The sequence below is a fragment of the Siniperca chuatsi genome, linkage group LG1, assembly GCF_020085105.1.
Source record: "Siniperca chuatsi isolate FFG_IHB_CAS linkage group LG1, ASM2008510v1, whole genome shotgun sequence".
Taxonomy (NCBI): domain Eukaryota; kingdom Metazoa; phylum Chordata; class Actinopteri; order Centrarchiformes; family Sinipercidae; genus Siniperca; species Siniperca chuatsi.
This window is the reverse complement of record NC_058042.1, coordinates 34,800,848-34,820,770: the sequence shown is the minus strand read 5'-3', so window position 1 is coordinate 34,820,770 and position 19,923 is coordinate 34,800,848. Positions and strand designations below refer to the sequence as shown.

General features: G+C 38.4%; 1 protein-coding gene across 3 annotated transcripts in view; it reads right to left on the bottom strand.

Moving 5' to 3' along the window:
* adamts17 (ADAM metallopeptidase with thrombospondin type 1 motif, 17) overlaps positions 1 to 19,923 on the bottom strand; it is a 302,033-nt gene that overhangs the window by 110,597 nt on the left and 171,513 nt on the right. For all 3 annotated transcript variants that reach the window (XM_044189615.1, XM_044189625.1, XM_044189606.1), the window contains exon 10: positions 6,867 to 7,017. In XM_044189615.1, coding sequence (XP_044045550.1) covers positions 6,867 to 7,017 — 151 coding nt within the window. The remainder of the gene's footprint in view (positions 1 to 6,866; positions 7,018 to 19,923) is intronic.

The window sequence follows — 19,923 nt, the reverse complement described above, 5'->3', positions numbered from 1 at the left end:
GTTACTTTGATGTGGAGTGCTGGCGTCATACTCATACTGCTAGCGTCATACTCATACTGCTCATACTGTTGAGCAACAGAAATGCGCATGCGTCGGCGTGTTCCTGCCAGAGGCTTCATCTTAAACCATCATAAATTAACATTTTATCTAGTTTTTAAGCCACGTTTATACGCTACACTTTTTATCCTAGCTATTGTTTTACCCATATGTTTTAATGTGGCAAAAGTTTTTAGTCATTGGACGTGTGGAAGTGATTTTTAACTGGCAACTTGGCGTTGGTTTACTGGACTGCCTCCACTGCTGCTAGCTCAGCTAAGTTTGTTTTTAGCCCGGTGGCTAGGCTAGCCGGTCACATTTATCAAGGATTTTAAGCTTGTAGCACTTTTATTGACTTTATTATGGATTTTAAACTTTTAGCACTTTTACAGACTAACTGCAAGCATGATGGCTGAGTGTGGATCTTGCCACCTTACCGTCTCAAAGCTGAAGAAAAGTATCGCTTGTCTGGAAGCCGAGCTCAGAGAAAAAGACAAGCTCATCACTGTCGCCTTGGCCCAGGCAAAACACCTTGCAGTTCTCAGCTCCTCTGGCTGCGGCAACCGGAATGCGACCATTCCATCTCACAACCCTGACTGTTCCACTCCAGTACTGGACAATGATCCCACTCTTCCGTGGCTCGGCTCCATCATCCATACTGGTGCCCTGGAGCATGAAGCCATTTCAGCTAAGCCTGAAGATCCATGGCTCCTTATGGGTGCAAAGCCCAAAGCAATGGCCATCTACTCCTTGCCGAGCCCCAGTAGATGCACGGTCACTCGTCGGCGAGGGTGGTGATAAGGCTCCAGTGAGTTTAACTCCACGTCAACCAGAGGACTGGACTGTAGCCTGTAAGGACAGACATGGTGCAAAGCGCCTGCCTCCCCCTCCTTCACATTGGGACCTCCCGCCTTCTAACGCTACTTTTAAAATTCCTGCGGTAATTTCACATAGGTCCTCAATATGAAACAGACACAGCCGACACAGCAATAATAATTTAATAAAGATCTGGGCCCGAACCCCACCACCAGTCTCAACTTAAGCTCTAACCCAGCATTGACTTTTTAAGATGGTTCTTCTCAATGTGAGATCCCTCTCTAACAAAACATTTATTATATTAGATTTCATGTTTTTAACAGAATCCTGGCTACGTCCTGGTGATCACAGTCAGCTTGCTGAATTGTGCCCTCCAGATTATGACTGCTTTAGCCGCCCTAGGGATTGTGGTTGTGGCGGCGGCCTTGTTACTATCTATAGGAAGCATTTAATATGTAACCTTATAGCTTGCAATGATTTTTCCTCCTTTGAAGTGATCATGTTTAAACTTGGTGGCCCCCCTCCCAGTCATATTTGCTATTATTTATCGCCCCCGCCCCCATGAACCAGCTGGCTCCTTCTTCTTGTTTTAAATTATGATAGAATTGTTTTTTGTGGTGATTTTAATATTTATGTTGATGAGTCTTCTGATGCCCTTGCTGCTCATTTTTAAATATCACTAACTTTTTTAACTTTCAACAACATGTGTCTGGCCAAACTCACTCTCGTGGCCACACTTTAGACCTAGTCTTTGGTTTGGGTCTTAGACTGTGGAAATCAGGGACATGTTTGTATCTGATCACCTATGCATTGTTTTTAACTGTGAATTGCAGGCTACTAGTACTGTCTTATCCCGCTTTAAGTACACACATGCCCTTAATGAGCATAGTGCCTCAAAATTCTATACACTGTTCAATTCTCCTGGCAATGTGTTTCCTGATTCCTTCAACACCAACGATTTGGTTGATTCTACTACCTGTGTTCTTCAACCTTAGATCTCATTGCTCCTCTGAAAAATAGACTCTCAAAGACTAGAAAACAGCTATGGTTAAATAACACTATTCAAAGCTGTAAAAGGAAATGCAGAAGAGCAGAACGCAGATGGAAGAAATCAGGTCTCCAGGTCCACTTTGTGGCTATGAAAGAGTTATTACTCTTTTGTAATGGGATGGTGAAAGATGCAAGAACATACCATTTCTCTGCACTTATTTCTGCCCATCAGCACAACCCCAGATTCCTATTTAAGACCGTGGATCAGTTAGTTAACCCAGCCTCTCCTTGTGCCTCTGCTGATTGTGATGCTGATTGTGAAAAGTTTCTTTTGCACTTTGCTGGTAAGGTGGAGCTAATAAGATCTGGTATTACCCCAATCCTTCCTTTTCAGATGTGGATCACCTGCTCAGGGATTCTTTGAGCAATTTTTCTGCTGTTACTCTGCCTGAATTCACAGACATCATGTCTCTTGTGAATTTAATTCAGTACAATTTTATTTATATAGTGCCAATTCATAACAGAAGTTATCTCATTGCACTTTCCCTATAGAGCAGGTCTAGACTGTACTCTTTATAATATTATGAGAGTATCCTCCAGCCCTCTGGACATAATCCCAACTAGGTTTTTATTGGAAGTTATGGATTGTATTGCACCTCATTTGCTAACTATTTTGAACAGCTTGCTGTCTACTGGCTGGGTCCCAGATTACTTTAAAACGGCTTGTGTCCAACCAGTCCTAAGAAAAACCTGTGCTTGATCCTACCCTCCTTGATAACTATAGTCTGATTTCCAAGCTGCCTTTTATTTCCAAGGTTCTCTAAAAAACAGTTTCTAAGCAGCTTCTTGATGCAGTAGAAAATAATAATACCTTTTGAAAAGTTCCAATCTGGTTTTTGTCAGCACCACAGCACTGAGACAGCCCTTCTCAAAGTCACTAATGACCTTTTTAATGAATGCCGACACATGTGTTCAATTCTTGTGCTGTCTTTGACACAATTGATCATGGCATTCTTTTAGACAGACTGAGGCACTGGGTGGGCATATCTGGCACTGCACTAAACTGGTTGTCATCATATTTGTCAAAAAGGAAATTCTGTGTTACCATTAATAACTTCATGTCATCCTTTTCCCATATCAACTATGGTGTGCCTCAAGGTTCAGTTCTGGGACCAATACTGTTCTCCGTATATATGCTCCCCTTGGGTGATGTCATCCGCAGACATGGTATTTCTTTTCATTGTTATGCGGATGACACACAGTTGTACCTGCCTGTCAAGCCCACTGACCGTAGTACGCTGAGTTCTCTGCAGGACTGCCTGTCTGACATAAAAAATTGGATGTCGATAAATTTTCTTCAGCTCAACTCAAAACACAAATCCTTGTTATTGGTCCTCAACATATCACTAAACAAATACTGTAATCTATTGGTTACCTGTCTCAACATATCAAGCCTTTTGCAAGAAACCTGTTAGTGTCCTTGTTTGATAGCAATTTACGTTTTGAGCAACATATCACAAAGGTTGTCCAATCATGTTTTTATCACCTCAGAAACATTGCAAAAATACGATTTATTCAAAATTTTAGTGATGCAGAAACTGTTGTACATGCTTTTATCTCCTCATGCCTTGATTATTGTTACAGCCTGTTCACTTTGAAATGACTGCAGACTGTACAGAACTCAGCTGCTAGGCTTTTAACCAGGACCAAGAGGTACGATCACATCACACCTATTTTAACCTATTTACATTGGCTCCCTGTTTGTTTTAGGATTGATTTTGATATCTTACTGATTACTTTTAAGGCTCTTCATGGCCTGGCTCCAGATTATATTTTAGACCTTTCAATCCCTTATGAACCTTTACGTAGTTTGAGATCTTCGGGCAGGGGTCTTCTGTCAGTGCCAGAGTCCAGAATGAAAACAAAGGGGGACAGAGGTTTTGCCATCAGGGCTCCGAGGCTCTGGAACAACTTGCCTGAAGAAATTAGGGTGTCTGAGTCTGAGTGCCTTCCTTTAAGTCTCTTCTCTTTTATGTATTTTATCATTCACTGTGGTATTTTATTTCTCTCCCTGTGAAGCACTTTGTACTGTTTTAATAAATACTCTATAAATAAGGTTTTATTATTATTTATTATTACTTTAGTCATGGATATACCAAATTTCTCAGCTGCTTTTTCCACCCAAGTAGCAATATTTTCAGCTGTATGTCGCTCTTCAAGTGGCATTGTGGTCAGGCTGAAGTCAGCTCCCAGTCTTCATTAATTAAATGGCAGATGACGCCTAAGTATGCCTCAGTGGCAATACTTGTCCATGCATCTGTGGTGAGAGGGATTTTTGCTTTGACCTCTCTGAGTGAAGCTTTTACTCTCTCAAGAGTCTCCACATATTTACTCTCCATCAACCCTACAGGGAAGTTTGTAGCCTGGGTAAAATGTGTTGACCATCACACGGAAGCCCTGAACCTCCACAATAGAAAGGGTTCTCATATCCTTGACAATCATGTTGAGAATGCTATTGGGGAGTTCAGTGGCCATGTGGGGCATGCATACAGTAACATCTTTTTTACAGAAAAAAATCTTGCATACAGCTTTGCCTCTTCCTGAAACATAAAAAGACACACAAAATTAAATCAGTGACAAATTTTAACATGACATCTATGAATGAAGGAACCATTTCAAACTTGAACTTTTACCTAATGTTACTATTCATCACAAAAGTTAAGATTAATGTAGTGTAGGCCTAATTAGGAAAAGTGTTGTTTAGTATATTTTGCTATTAATTACCGTAGTGTCGAGTATGATTTACTTCAATGGCTAGTGCTGATTGTAATTGGAAATACACCTATATTATTTATCTGCAAATAATGTTAATGGAAATCTACATCGTTTAGTTTTATAGGTCTATATGCACATGAACAAACTGCTTACAACTTGCGAATGCACTAGACAGTGGCATTGCCATACTAGCCATTCCATTAGCATCTGCTCTAGGGAGTCTTAGTGGAGATCTTATCAACAGATAAGGATGCAAGAACAACTCCCGGGCACTTGCTACCAACCAACAATAAGACAAAACTCACTGTAATAGTCCAAATACTTACGCTGCTGGCTCGTCATTTTGAGGTCGTAGAGCCCCAGGATGTTTTCTTTTGAGATGCTCGTGCATAGTAGTTGTGCTGCTGTGGTAGGCCCTTTCAGTTTTACAAAGCGTACAGAGCACCATTTTATTAGGTCTCAGAATTCCCACACTTCTGACAATCAGGTTCTGGCTTTTTGGGATAAAGTCTCATTTTCAGCATGTCCGGGAGTGGATGCTGCCATAATTGGGGATGAACGTAAACAGTACGACGCATCCCACGCAAATTGACATATTTAACCATTGTTCCAGCCCTATTTAGGACCAATACATACAAGAAGTGAATGCTGAAAATCCCACCACAACTTCAGATCAGAACGGATTCTGCTAAATCAAGGGGGACCACCAGTCTCAGTGGGACTCCCTTACATGGCTGAACTGTCAGAACATCTAACGAGAGTCTTCAAGTCACAAGCAGTCAGCACTTAACCACAAACTGTTTGACACCTTAAACCTGCAGTGCAGAACTTTTGTCTCCCCCTTCTGGCAGTAAGATGTGTGCTTATGACGAAAGCCTACAGGTGAGCTCGCCCCCCAAATGTAATAGCTACATAGCCTACTCCAACGAGGAAAAGCTACACCAATGGTTATCCGTGATTGTTCTAGCCATTGATCACTTTCTTTTTTTGACTGTAATCCTTCCTCTGAATGCTGAGTTTCTTTTGGACGCTTCTTAGGTTTTTACGCCATAGGCTCCACCATATTCCCAGTTGCTGTCGGGTACGCTCCCTTCCAGCTCTGGCAAACCAATCATTGCTGGTTGACATAAAACGTATCACTACCAGTGTACCAGCGCAGGATAGTTGCCACAGACAACAGATTTATAAACTCTGGTATAATGAAAAATACAGAAAGATTTACCTGGACTTTCGTTTGTATGTAAAAGTCCCGCACTCTGGCTTTAAGATCTTCTCGTTAATTTAGTTACCCTGTAACTAACCTTAGTTACCCTGTAACTAAATGTAACAAGAGAAGAACTGCCACCGCATATATATCTAACTTACTCTGTAACTATAGAGAACAATATAAGAACTGTTTTTTTTATTTTACTTGCCTCAAAACATGAAAGAACAAATTAAATTAACTGCATAGTTTGCTGTCAGAAGAGTATATTAGCTATATATATATGCAATGTGATTCATACCTTGTGTTTCATCTTGCTATATTAGTATTTATTTGTTTTGTTCTGAAGTAAACGCACAAATGTACCCTGTAGTTTTTTTAAGTACTCCAAACTTATAAAGGAACAATGTAATTTGCCTGTTTGTTGGTAATAAGGTCATTTTGAAATAAAAATCACGTCAGATTTATGAAGTGATGCAGAAGTCATCACTCCATCTTCCCTGAAACGTCCAGAATTTTGCTCAGTTTTATTGTCATACTGTACCCTGTAATAGTAATAGAATAGGTACCCAGTAGTTAAAAAATGACTACATTTTTTAACTACATTCAGTTCTTTGTAAGATCCGAATTGTTACCCCCTTTTTTTCATAACTTTAAATCTTGTTCCTCAGTACCTACATATATGTATTGGTTCGTACTCTACTGGTGGCCTGTTAGTACAAAAAATTAGACCATAACTCCAGAATAATTATGCTGTACGTTGCGGGCTGTAACAACCCAACAATTAGTTTTTGGTCTTTCTGGAAGGTTTTTCTGAATACAGTTATATCATAATCTTTTTTTAAAAATTTGATTTACTGTATTATAACCTTTTTATCTAATACCAAGTATTCCAATAATTCCAAATATAGCCTATCCTTTTTTGGAGTACATTCTAAATATCAATGGATCTCCTGGTTTTAGGCCACATTATACAATAAATATGTTCTGAAAACCGAATAATATGTGACATTTAAAATACTAGTACAAATGAAGTGTGTTGAACCTCCATGTCATTGCAGAAAGTGGCATTGGTTCCAAACAGGATCTGACATTGTTCATCCACACTGTAGTGCATGCCTGGCAGCTTGGGAGGAAGCCGGACCTGGTAACGGCTCCTGGGGTCTGTGTGCAGTAGGCAGGCACTGGCTTTGGACCTGTTTGAAAGACACACAAGAGAAGGATTGACACTGTGTGCTTACCAGTGAACTGTTTTATTTCCAAGAGTTTTTCATAAATGTGAATCCAAAAGAGACTTGGCATTTACAACGGGGAAGATTTGAACAATGCTGTTATTTTGAAAGCAGATGTAGATGAGCATTAATGGTGACATCAAAGGATATACAGTATGAGCCAAATTAAGACTCTTTTGTATGTATAATGTCTGTCTGCTATTTGTGTAGGGGTGATGGGGCTTTTTGTCCAGCAGAATGCATTCATCTTATTCTGTAAAAATGCAGTTTGCAGATTAAGATACAGTCCAAAATGAGCAGGGCAGACTTTACCATTAGGCAAGGTAGGCAACTGCCTGGGGCCACCAAATAAGAGGGGCCCCAATTTCTATAGATATACTATTGCATGATGTTTAGATATATACAATTACATATATAGATATATACAATTATGTTCTTATTTATATAATCTGCAATAACTTACAAAATGCTTCCTTTATCACTGTCAATGTGTCCACCTGCACACTACGAATAATGGACACGAGCCACTGAAACTGCGCATCTAAACATATTTGTTGCAAACAACACTGTCCAGTGTTTGGGGTAACAGGTCATTCTACACAGCTTGATGCTGTGTAGAATGACCTAACAGTGAAAGAGAGCTATCCCAGTGGGCATTTCTAAGGGAAAAAAACAAGAGGGACAGTAAAGCATTCATTGTAAAACTCTAGACGGTAACATTTTTGCTGCAACCCCTGACATCAGTAGCAGTATTACTAAACATTACTAATGTTAGTTTCCCTGTCACATCAACTGACTCATTAGATGATGGCACCGCTATTGCCCTTCTTACCTGACCCTCGTGAAAATAGTGACAAAAATAATAATACAAGAAAACAAAACTGCATTCGAGAAAGAGAGAGAGGATGAGGCAAAAAAGATGTTATAAGAAAAGAATGCTTTCAGGACAAAAGAAGAGAGAGGGTGCAGCAATATGCTGGTCATACTGGTGGAAGAAGTATTCAGGTCCTTTATCTATGTTAAAGTAGCTAAACTATTATAACATAACTATTATATAAATTCTAACAAAATAATCCATTAAAAGTAGAAGTCCTGCTTTCAAAATTTGAGTTAAGTAAAAGTACACAGGTATTATCAGTAAAATGTACTTAAAGTACTCATTATGAAGAATGCCTCCTTCCAATGTGTTATCTATTTTACAAGTGGATTATTATTACTGATGCATTAACATGTAAGCAGTATTAAATGTTGTAGCTGGTTGAGGTGAAGCTCATTTTAACTATTTAACATACCTTTTTTTCCTGCTTGAAAATGGACCAAGCACCGCCCTAACTTGCATGTGTCGCTCAGCACTACGTCACACGTTTTGTTGCTCTGATTGGTTGTAGGTCTATCCAATTGCATCCAGAGGCAGGTCTGCGCCTGTTGATACAGGTAATGTCCTTTGGAAATCGAAAATGAACTGAGAGATTATAGACTTATATGCATTTGCAAATTAGTCTGGCGATGCCAGGCTAATACTTTTGGGTTGTTTATTTAAGAACATTACATCATATTGTTTAAACTGGTCATATGTTTTGCATCTGAAATGAAGTGAAATATAATGTACAATTAATTCCCTTTTAAATGTAGTATAGTTTAACTAATAGAGTGGCATAAAATAGAAATACAAGTTATGTACAAATGCCTCAAAACTGTACTTGAGTAAATGTACTTATTTATGTTCCACCACTGGTTGGTTCAGGGAAGCAGAGGAAAAAGAAAGGTAAATGACTGTATCCATGGCAATCACTAATCCTCTTAATACCATCATTCCTGAGAATGAGGTATGATGAATGCCCCATGACTGGATTTGCCACTGAATCCACTCCTGCCAATGACTGACTACTGACTTAGGAATTTCACCATGGACCAGAGGCAGCACAAAACATTACTCACAAACATCAAATTAGCCTTGTTCACTTACAGTATTAATCCAAGCACCTCCAATAAATAAGTGTAAACAGGCTGGTGTCATCAGAGGATCATGAAAAATGAATTCAGTCTGAGAAACCATTCAATATAACTAAATTATGTGACAGGAGTGCACGTCAGAACTGTGCTGCTGTCCATCGTTGGGCATCTTTTCCAAACACCATTCATCAACAAATTCATTCTGCAGGTCAACATCATAAATTCATTACAGTATTTAGAATTCCTCTTTATCCTTCTGAACTTCTGTCATCCAGATAAAACAGCCTTTCTGGTTAATAAGGCATAAAGTTAATCTTTTTGCTCAGGCTTTGGTCAACGCGCATATTTCTACCTAGAAGCAACTCTATCGCCAAACAGGAATATTAATATTGGACGATTCTGCAAAACCCCACATTGCATCCAATGCCACAATGTTAAAATTCCTGCTTTCTGCAATATCTGGGCATGGCAACTATGGTATGGTTAAGGTTATGGAAAGATTGTTGTTCTCACAAACAGGTATGGTTAGGTTTTTAGACAACTAAAACACTTAGATTTAGATTTAGGGAAAGATGATTGTTACAGTTAATAAAAAGGAGAAACTTCCACCATAAAGCCTCTGAAGCTTTTTTAACCTTCAGCTTACTCATAAAACTATAATTTGTATATACTATAACATTAGCAATCGGGCACAACTTAAGTAGTGAAGAATTGCCCAAAATGGATACTGGCTGCTAGGAGTCATGAGCCCCTTTCATGCCTGAAACACTTTTAGGTAAAAGTCCCAACAGGCCTTACTAGGGCCTTTCATTTCTGTAACACCTCCAACAACACAATGTCACACAACACAAGTACTAAAGTCTAAATTTAAATGCTGTCACATTACTGTGAAGCTGCATCAGCATAAGTTTTAATAAATTGAGAGTGTGTATCCTGCAATGTTTACATCCATGTTTACAAGCATCCATGTTTACTAGCTAGTAGTCTTCTTCTTCCCTGTCTTTGCTGAGACATTGCTGCATATCGTGGCGTGTTACTGCCACCTGTAGGTCAGTGGAATACTGTGAAATGAGAGACAAACAAATTGGGCGCCACTTGTAAAAAAAAAAAAAAAGAACTGCTCCATAGCGCTACTAGAGGTCAAAAACTCCACAGAGTACCTTTAAGATCGCAATCACTAATACAAATACTTGTTATAATGAAAAAGTTATAACAACCGTAATAATGCCTAATTATGTTAACATATGTGGATATGTCAGATTAGATCAGTGATTGTCAACAATTAGGTTACATACTGGTCTGTGGAGTGTTGGCTACTGCAACACATCTATTATCTGACAAGAACATAAATATCCTTCACTCAGACCTGCTGCCACCTCCTGACAGCACACAAGCCCAGATGGCTTGACATTAATGACAGTGATGGGTCTTTGGTGTTGTAAGCGGAGGACTTTTCTATAAGAGAAAATTAGTGTCCATTTTCTGTGTGTATATGATTTTGGTATCAGTGATTTGGAGACATTTCTATGCCTCTTGTACTGCTTCACAGACTGTTTTCCAAGTCTGATAAATCACACTCGGCCTGTTAGTAGGCATGCCGTTGCATCAATGCAATTCAGCTGAGTTTCTTACCTCAGATAGTGGATGGGTGTTTATTCACAACATAATAACTAAATCAGTAAATAACACATTTGAGCTGTGATCAATCTGCAAGTTAAGATCTGAGAGTGCGCAGGGACAGATTCATGAATGTAAAACAGGTTTTTAGCATAAACCCTAATTTTACATTTACTCAGTTGGAAACTGGCCCTCATAATGTTCTTTAGACGTTAGGCAGATATGGGTGGGACCTAACAGCTCTGAATACGACAGTCAGGCTCTCAGTTTATTTCAATTTCAGTCTTTTAGATGAATGACCGGTACCCAGATGAAGCTGGAGTCTAACAGGGATGCTTCACTTCCAGGTTCAATTAAATGGAGGACGAGTATTTGTACTTTTTAATACTTAAAGTACATTTTGCTGATAATACTTTTGTACTTACAGTTGAACTGAAATCACATTGTCATCCTTTTTACAGTCAAGAATAATGTCAACATGTGTCTTAAGTGTATTGTTAATAGTTTTATACTATTAAAAAGGAAGAAAAGGTCTTTGGGGAAATATCAGAAATGTTCCTTTTCGTCTCAGCCGACTGGAAGGGCATGTCCATGTCTGTGTTTGATTGACAGAAACTGGAAGGCTGAGCTCTGGTATTGGTGGCAGGGGAACAAAAGACAAAGTAAACAAATTGTGCTGTAGCTTACAAGCCAAGGGCAGACAGTGTGTTGTAAGCTGTGGTATTGAGGAGTAAAGACCACACTAACATCTAAAAGGGACCGAAGTGACATTTGCAAATACGTTTACATGTTTAATATGCTGCAGCTGACCAGCTAATTAGCTATCTCGCCTCCAAACTGACGTTAGCAGTGCACCTTTCCCCGGTGAGTGTGGTTAACAGAGCAGATACGTATGCTGTAATATACAACAAAAAATGCAATCTAATTTCAGTTGAACTTTAATCAGGATTATAACCACCAAACAAACAAAAACACGAATAAACACTCATGAAATGATCAAATCCTGCAAAAGGTTCATAATTTGGACCTTACGACCATTAAAAAAAAAACACATTCATCTTACAACCAGCAACACATACAGAATTGTCTCTGTTTACACCAACAGTATATTATACAAGCAGTGCCCAATTCTTAACTCCACAGGTCATTCACCCATGATAAAGTCCATTGTTTAGTTATATACAGTATATCATAGGTCATAGAATTTCCCACATGAGTAATCCTCTTGCTGGCAATACTACCTATGTAATTTCTCTGGTAGTGCTGAGGTTACCTCCCATAGTCGGTCAGTGGTGTGCTGTCGGCTCCAGGAGTTTAACAGCCTGGGAGGCGGGCTACAAAAGCACGTTTCCGAAGGTAGGCAAGCTAACAGATGGCTAACTCTCTTACCACAGGCTGGACCTATTTTCTCAGGTGAGTTGGGAGAGCGCATCATAGTGTTTTGAACTTATTATGTAGTGGCATTGTAAGGCGGGTGGGACTGAGCTTGAGCAGAAGCGTGGCCAAATGAAAGGAAAAAGTAACAAAGTGTCTCAGCAAGGACAGGTTCCACCATGAGCCTCAAGCACAGCTTCATTGCTCCTTGTCAGATTCAAGTGTGGAACTCTACTAGAGGAATGAATAGCATTCTTCTAAGATATTCTCTCATTTGGTGTTTTGATGATGGTGGTGGAGAACACTGTCTAACATGTTGCTCCAAAATCTCCCATAGATGATCAGTTAGATCTGGTGACTGAGGGTCATAGCATATGATTCACATAATTTTTACACTCATCAAAACATTCAGTGCTGAATGTACTCATGTCCTGTATGCAAGCATCTGCGTTAAGTTTTTATTCAGCTTCTTCCTTTAATTTATCACCTGGCTCTAGAGGAAAGGTGATACAGTCATCAAAATTCTAAGGGTTCATTGTCTTGAGGGTGACGCTAGAGGAAAGCTCATGGAGTGTCTGAAGTGGAGAGGGTTCATTCTCTGGGGAGCATGAATATGTTCAGTATAACAACAGTCCATAATAATTTGCCCATTCGAAAGTGATATTTCTTGAGTGTAAATGGGAATTTTTTACAACTATGTTTTTTCAATAAATTGACTTTTGGACTTTACAATACTCTGGAGTTATTGGAAATGTTTGGATCACATGGAAAATCTGTTCAGCCTTGATGTTACACTCATTCTCTATCAGCTGTGTGGGTGAGTCGCCAACACGGCACTACTAGCTTAAAAATACATGTGAAGTTCATGGACGTAGCTAAATCTGTCCATGGAAAAAAAATTCTCAGCCGATATCTTAGTTATAGCAAGATTAAGCTAGCAAGATTAAGCATTAGCTCAAGTTGGCTGGCTGAATCAACAGAAATAGTCTCTGTTGCTAGGTAGTTATTAAGGGTCGGCCTACTTGCTGGAGTAGTAAACTAGGTTTCATTACATAGGATTCTACTGATGCGACTGATCGTTTTCCAGTTATTAGTCAGACCCCATGTGTTTCCAGGGAAATGGCGATAACACTAGCAAAAAGTTTTTTTATTTTGAGAGCAAATTGCCCCATAATATGAATACATTTTGATTCTCTTATTTTGTTGGCAACTGTATAATCGCAATATTACACTCGAAGGTGCTCCTCGGTCCTGACTGCATCACTGCCGTGCCAATAATGACGTAAGGCACACCCTCTTGTGTTCCTAGAATTTTTTTTCTACGGGTATAAGAACATTATTGTGCATTGTTCTGAAAACGTTTTTAAAAACAGTTTTTAAATGTTTTTAAGAAAAAAGTACTAGAACACAACATTCTTATGTTTTTCCCAAGTTGCAGTTTTTAGTTCCAGGAATGCTTTTAGTGGGTAGGTTGTAAAGTGTTCCGTGAACGTTTCCTCTGTGGTTATGTAAAACAAGTGTAATGTAACATTCAGTCCCATTAAGTTAAACATGTTACTGTGCTTTCAATTTCAAAAAAGTAACTATTTGAATGGGCTAACATTTCAATATAGCACTGGAATTCTAAATCTTTTGACTTCTTAAATGTTTAAAAGAGCATTTTAATGTTTGAACACATTTTAAAGTCTTTAGCCTCATCACGGAAGCCTATAGTGGACTATATTAAAATGATAATGTAAACTTGAAAATGAAATTAAATGAAATTCCACAATAGCATTATAATTGTCCATGTGTTATTTAAGTAAAAATTAAAATACAATAATCCAATATGCATTCTCATTTTCATATACTTGTATGGGTGTTATATGACCATATTAAAATTAAAATGGAAAAGCTGTCTGACATTTAATTTTCAGTCGTACCTTGCTGTACAGTGGGCAATATTCAAATTTGAAAATGAAATATAAACAATGTAATCTGACTTTCCATTTATGCAAGCATTAAGTCACAATAAAAATTTAAATGCAATTTTCTAATATAGCCCCCTATTGGCTTCCATACTCACCCTCACTCTCCCACCTGTGGGTCAGTCAGTACAAACTCAAGCTGTGCAGCTAAACTCTGTCCAAAGACAAAGACCTTTATTTTAAATAGTTGAGATACTGTACATCGACTTAAGGGGAAAAGAGAAAAATGTATGTTAGGGAGTTATTGTCACATCATGATCAAAAACACACTTTTTTGCAAGATTTTCAAACCAATGTGATACCAGTCCTTCAAAAGTAAGAGAAATCATCTGGAATGTGGTTGGCAGAGTTGCGTGGAGCTGTCAGCAGGTCTGCAGTGTGTGTATATGTGTGCATGCACATACACAAGGAATGTGGGAATAGTGGAAGGGAATGTCATGGTGGTGGGTGTGTCAAAATCCTCCTTTGACAGTTCATCGAGGACACCACAGGATTCTGGTTAACCACCTACACAGGAACACTAAATTAGATCTTTCAGGAACACAGTAAAGCATTATTATACCTGGAAGCTCTTACACAAATCCTTCACACTCACCTGAGTCCCAGGTGTAGGTTTTTGTAGTCAGGTTTTCAAACACCTGCTGGGCTATTGTTGGATGAATCTTGCCACAGACATCTTAGAAGAACGAACAAAAATAAAAAACACTTTGATGCAATGTCAAAAGGGTTGGTTCACTCAAAAAATTCAAACGCAAGCCTCTGTAAACAGCATTTGTAAACCTGTGACAAAAACTAAAAATTTTGTTGCAGAAAAAAACGAGAATGTATACTGTACATAAAGTGTGCAAAAATTGAATCAGTGAAGTACAGAGTACAGATTCAAAGCAGAAAACTATGTGACACTCAGTGGTCAAACTTCCCACAATGAGAAACTGAAGTTACAGACTTTCAGCTTAAAGCAGGGCTAAAATTCATACTTTTAAGTTAAATGTGTGTGCATATGTAACTTCCATGTCACACAGCGTGGAAAACTAGAGTGCAGTTTCACCCAGTTTTATGCTTTGAATCTGTACTCAGATGTTCCCTAAAGCAATTGTTTTTTTCCCCTCAAAGTCTTTGCATAACCTCATCACTGATATATTTTGTGCTAAAATTTTATTTAGACATTACATTTCTTTATTAGTTGTAAAAAGACCAATATATTTAAAACAGATTATTAGAATCTAAATCTAATCTAAATCACGTGGGGTGGTTTCAGGTGGCACAAGATTTGTTTGTTTTTTTAAACAGGGGGTCAAGAGAGGCTATAGTCTGTAGAGAGGATCCAATTTAAGGACTTACATATATACACAATTATTTGAGTACATTCAGGTTGAATTTTGAAAGCTTTTAAAAGAAGTAGAAGAAGAAGAACCAATTTGGACAAAAGAAAAATACCATTATATAATGTTGACATCAAATTAAATTTCAGAAACTTTAATGGATTAAATTTTTAAAGATTTTTTTTGGGTGATATTAAACCTACACAAACCTGCAGACACCCTGCTTTTAAAGCTACAGGAAACTTGATCTATAATACAGTATATACACATTTGTAGATATACATATGAAGACATCAATGAATTAATTGATTGACGAGTACTTTGGTTGTTTTTTTTTAAAACAAGACTTCAGAAAAGTAAAGGTGCTTTCAGACAGCAAGACAGTTGGAAGACCTTGGAAGTAGGGCAACCGCTGTGTTGACCCTGGACCAATGATGCAGTAGCAATAACCTTTGGCAGTCTCAAAGTACCTTTTGAACTTGTATTTCTTTCTGTAAGTTACTACAGTAGCAAAATATAAAAAGTTTATCTTCAGCAGGTAAATTGAATGGCTTTTGGTTCCTAAATTTAATTTAAAAAATGTTTGAAGACGTTATAAGGACCCCCATGCATCTCTGCTGTGTGTATTAAAAGGTCCAGTGTGGAGGATTTAGTGGCATCTAGCGGTGAAATTGCAGTTTGCAACCATTTGAATACCACTCACCTCACCCTCCTTTTCCAAGCGTGTAGGAGAAAGTACGGTGGCCGCAAAACCCGCGAATGGCCCTATCTAGATAAAAATGGCTTATTCTAAGGTAATGAACACAGTGATTCTTATTTTCAGGTGATTATACATCAATGAAAACTTATAAATATTATATTCCATTTCTGCCAATAGCTCCTCCTAAATGTTACACACTGGACCATAACATCTTACTTTGCTCAGGGACCAGTTTTCTCAACAAGAAATACCATCTCCCTCTCACTGAAAATCAACAGTTTATATATGATTGACTGATATGACTTTCCTCGAGACTGGCTCGGCCTACCAGTCTCCTCACCGTGGTGCCTCAGAACACGATGTACACCCCGCAGCCAAAAATCAGCCTGATCAGTTTTGCCAGTACGAAAACAAATTCTTTACTTGGTAAGTAAAAATTTCAAAACCAAAGTGTTTTCTGTTTTTAAAATAATGTTTATTTGTTGAAGACTGTAAATGTATATCATTTTTTAAGTCAGTGAAGGTTTAGTTTATCATGCTTGCCTATCTTGACTGACTGGGGAGGGACGATGTTATAGTGTGTTGAAATACATTAACAAAGTGTTCAGTCTCCTTGCTGGTTGTTCAGACACATTCAGAAGCATTACCACTTTTGCTATTAGCATTGTTGTTAACAAGCAGCTCGCTTTGTGTGCTTGTAAAATTAGTATTTTAAAGACTTATTACAGTTATGTTTTCCTCTGTAATGTAGCACAGTAATAACAATGTTACTTATAACATTCTTTCTCAGCCCTGGAACTCAAACAGTTTTCTGATGGATAAAAAAAAAGAAATAATTAAATTAATCATGCGTACAACGACTAGTCAACTAATGGCTTGAACTAATGACTACTAGTTGACTAGGAAAATCTTTGGTTGGGGGCAGCCCTGCTTTAAACTATACTGAAACATAAAATTTAAAATTCAGTCTTCTTTTGACAGTTTACAATAAGTTAGACAAATGGTGGCTAATGTTAGTGTAATGTTGCTAATGTTATAAATTTGCTAAGTTAAAAGGAAGCTAAAAGAAGAGGTGTTAGCATGCTAACATTAGCTTGCCACAAAAGACAACAGTAACTATGTCTTAAAAGATTTCCCAGAACAAATTCCCAGTCAGATAGCTGTCCAAATGGCTATTTTAGACAAGAAAAGTTAACTTACCTTGAACTACCCTTGGTGCAGTGTCAGTATCTGCTGACTGCTGCTCTGAGAGTGATTGAGTGCTGTCTGTCAGGCAAACAGGTGGAAGATGTGGAAAAACGCGTGTTAAACGCGTATCAGCCGAAACGCGTGGATTCGGCTGATACGCTGAGTGACTCTGCTGGCTCTGCTTACTCCAACGTGGCAGTGGCACGGATCTGCCGCCTCTGCCATCTTGGTGGATCAGTCCATGAATGGATTATAAGATCAGTCCCGGGGTCCATTGCTTTGTTGATCTGATCCTCTTTATTTTTTCTTCCTCTTTATTGCGCAAGCAATCAGGGAACAACATACAACATTCAATAACAACTGTTCAATACAGCCAGGGGTAAAATGACATAGTAAACAGACATAGTAAATTAATCAAATTATATTAAAATCTAATAATTTTACTTGAATTAAACAAAATGCTGTATAGCTGGCACAATTCTTACGTCTTCACAGCTTTTGTGTTTCAGGTATTTGCTCTGAAGGACAACTAGGTTGATTATGAATTTTTATCTGGGTGGTTTGTGGAACCAAATGTAAAATTGCAACAATGTTCCAAGGAACATTACAGTGACAATGTCTATAGAAAGTTCTCAGAATGTTGCAGTCAGAACATTCTCCCTCTATTAACATAACATGCTTGAATGTTCTCCAAAGAACATCACATTGACAGTGTCTAAGAATGTTTTCAGAACATTCATGAAAAATTACAGGAATGTTCAACCTCCAAACATCGTTCTTAGAATGCTGCAGACAGAACGTTGTACCCCTTTTAACATGTAATGTTGAAAGGACATTTTATAAGGAACGTTAAATTGACAACATTGTGACAACTTTATTAGAATGTGGTAGACAAAGTTATACTGTTGTCAAAACGTAACCTTGCAGGAATGTTCTACAAGGCATGTTTAATTGATAATTTCCCAACAATGTTATTAGAATGTGGCAGAAACAACATTGTACCTTTGTTAATATGTAACATTGCAGAAAAGTTTCACAAAGAACATTAAACTGACAACGTCCTGACAACATTAGTAGAATGTGGTAGGCATAACGTTATACCACTGTCAACATGTAATGTTGCAGGAGCACATTCTTAGAACATTATATTAAAGTTTTCGTATAACGTTTCTTCTGTGACATTTGCAAAACTTGTAGGGAATGTTACTCAATGTTGTAGGAACGTTCCCTGCCAGCTGGGTCATGCACAAACTTGCCAACCCTCCTGAGTTTTTCCATTGACCTATCCCGGTTTCCTCCTGGGGGGGGGTGTCACAATTCTCTCGATTTATGACAAATTTTTACACCGTTTTTTTTCCTTTATCACAACCTGTTTCTGGCACTGTACAGCGTGCGTTTGCGCCTATGCTCTCGCGCCTCGTTGGAGAGAGAAATTTTATTTTATTTATATAGCACCAATTTAAAACAGAAGTTCTCATTGCACTTTACCTATAGAGCAGGTCTAGACCGTACTCCTTATATTATTTACAGAGAACCAACAATTCCCACAAAGAGCAAGCACTTAACCACAGTGGCAAGGAAATACTTCCTTTTAAGAGGCAGAAACCTCAAACAGAACCAGACTCAGGGTGTGCGGCCATCTGCCGCTGCCGGAAATGGAGAGTAGAAATGGAGAGTAGTAAGAAATACGTAAGCAAATTTCACACGTCCTGGAAAGACGAATTCCCGTTTCTTATGCAAGAGTGCAGGGGCAAAAAAAATTAATGAATGAATGAAATGAATTAATTAAAACTTGAATGAATATCAGTTTATGCCAGAGATTCACGCCAGAGGGGCGAATTATTCTGTATTATTTTCTGAGAATTAAAAATAAAATTAAATATATTTAACATGAGAATGCTGCTGCATTGTACTGATTATTATGTTATTTTCATTCTTTAAAGAATGAAAACCAGAATGCAAGAAACGAAGTATCTCAAATTTTTGTTGAGGAGGACCCCAAGACCCCCCTCTTTAGTTTTGAAATCCCCCATATTTTTGAGGTCTCAAGGTTGCAGGTATGGGCGCATGTGTAGTAACAGTCACTATTCCATTCGATTCCAGAATTTAATCAGATGCTGGAGTAGCCTTTGCTGGGCAGAGCAGGACTGAGTTAAATTTTCCATTCTTTCACCATTATGCTATAGTTATAAAGGCCACCATGGACTTCCAGTGGTGCAGCTCATACAGGCCCCACAGAGAGTCCTGGCAACATGCTGACACTGTCGGCACACTTGGCAACCCAGTTAAGTGTGTGTATGTAATAGAGAGCGTGAAAGAGAGAGCAAGAGAGTGCTTAGTGTGTTTGTGAGCTTGGTTTATTACTCAGCTTTAAAGTGCAGAGACAGTGATAATAGCAGCAACTAAGTTTAGCTGATTAATGCTAAGTTACCTCGGCTGCATTTTGATTCTAAAGATGTTACTCAGAGAAAGACACAACTCTGTAAAGATCAAAAAGACATCCAGTCTTTTTCTGTTACTCTACTCTAACCAACAGGAGCTAACACTGCTAACACTGGCTTTTCACTTGCTGAGAAATAATCTAAGCCCACAAGCCGGGCTAGCTAGTTAGCCGGCTAGGTAGCATGTGCAGCCTTGTTAAAAGCTAAAGAGGTTTAGTTACTGTGTCTGTACTGTGTTTAGTTACAGCAGCAGTAGGTTGATTCAGAATAACTTTAGGGTGGTTGTTGCTCAACCTAACTGGCTACAG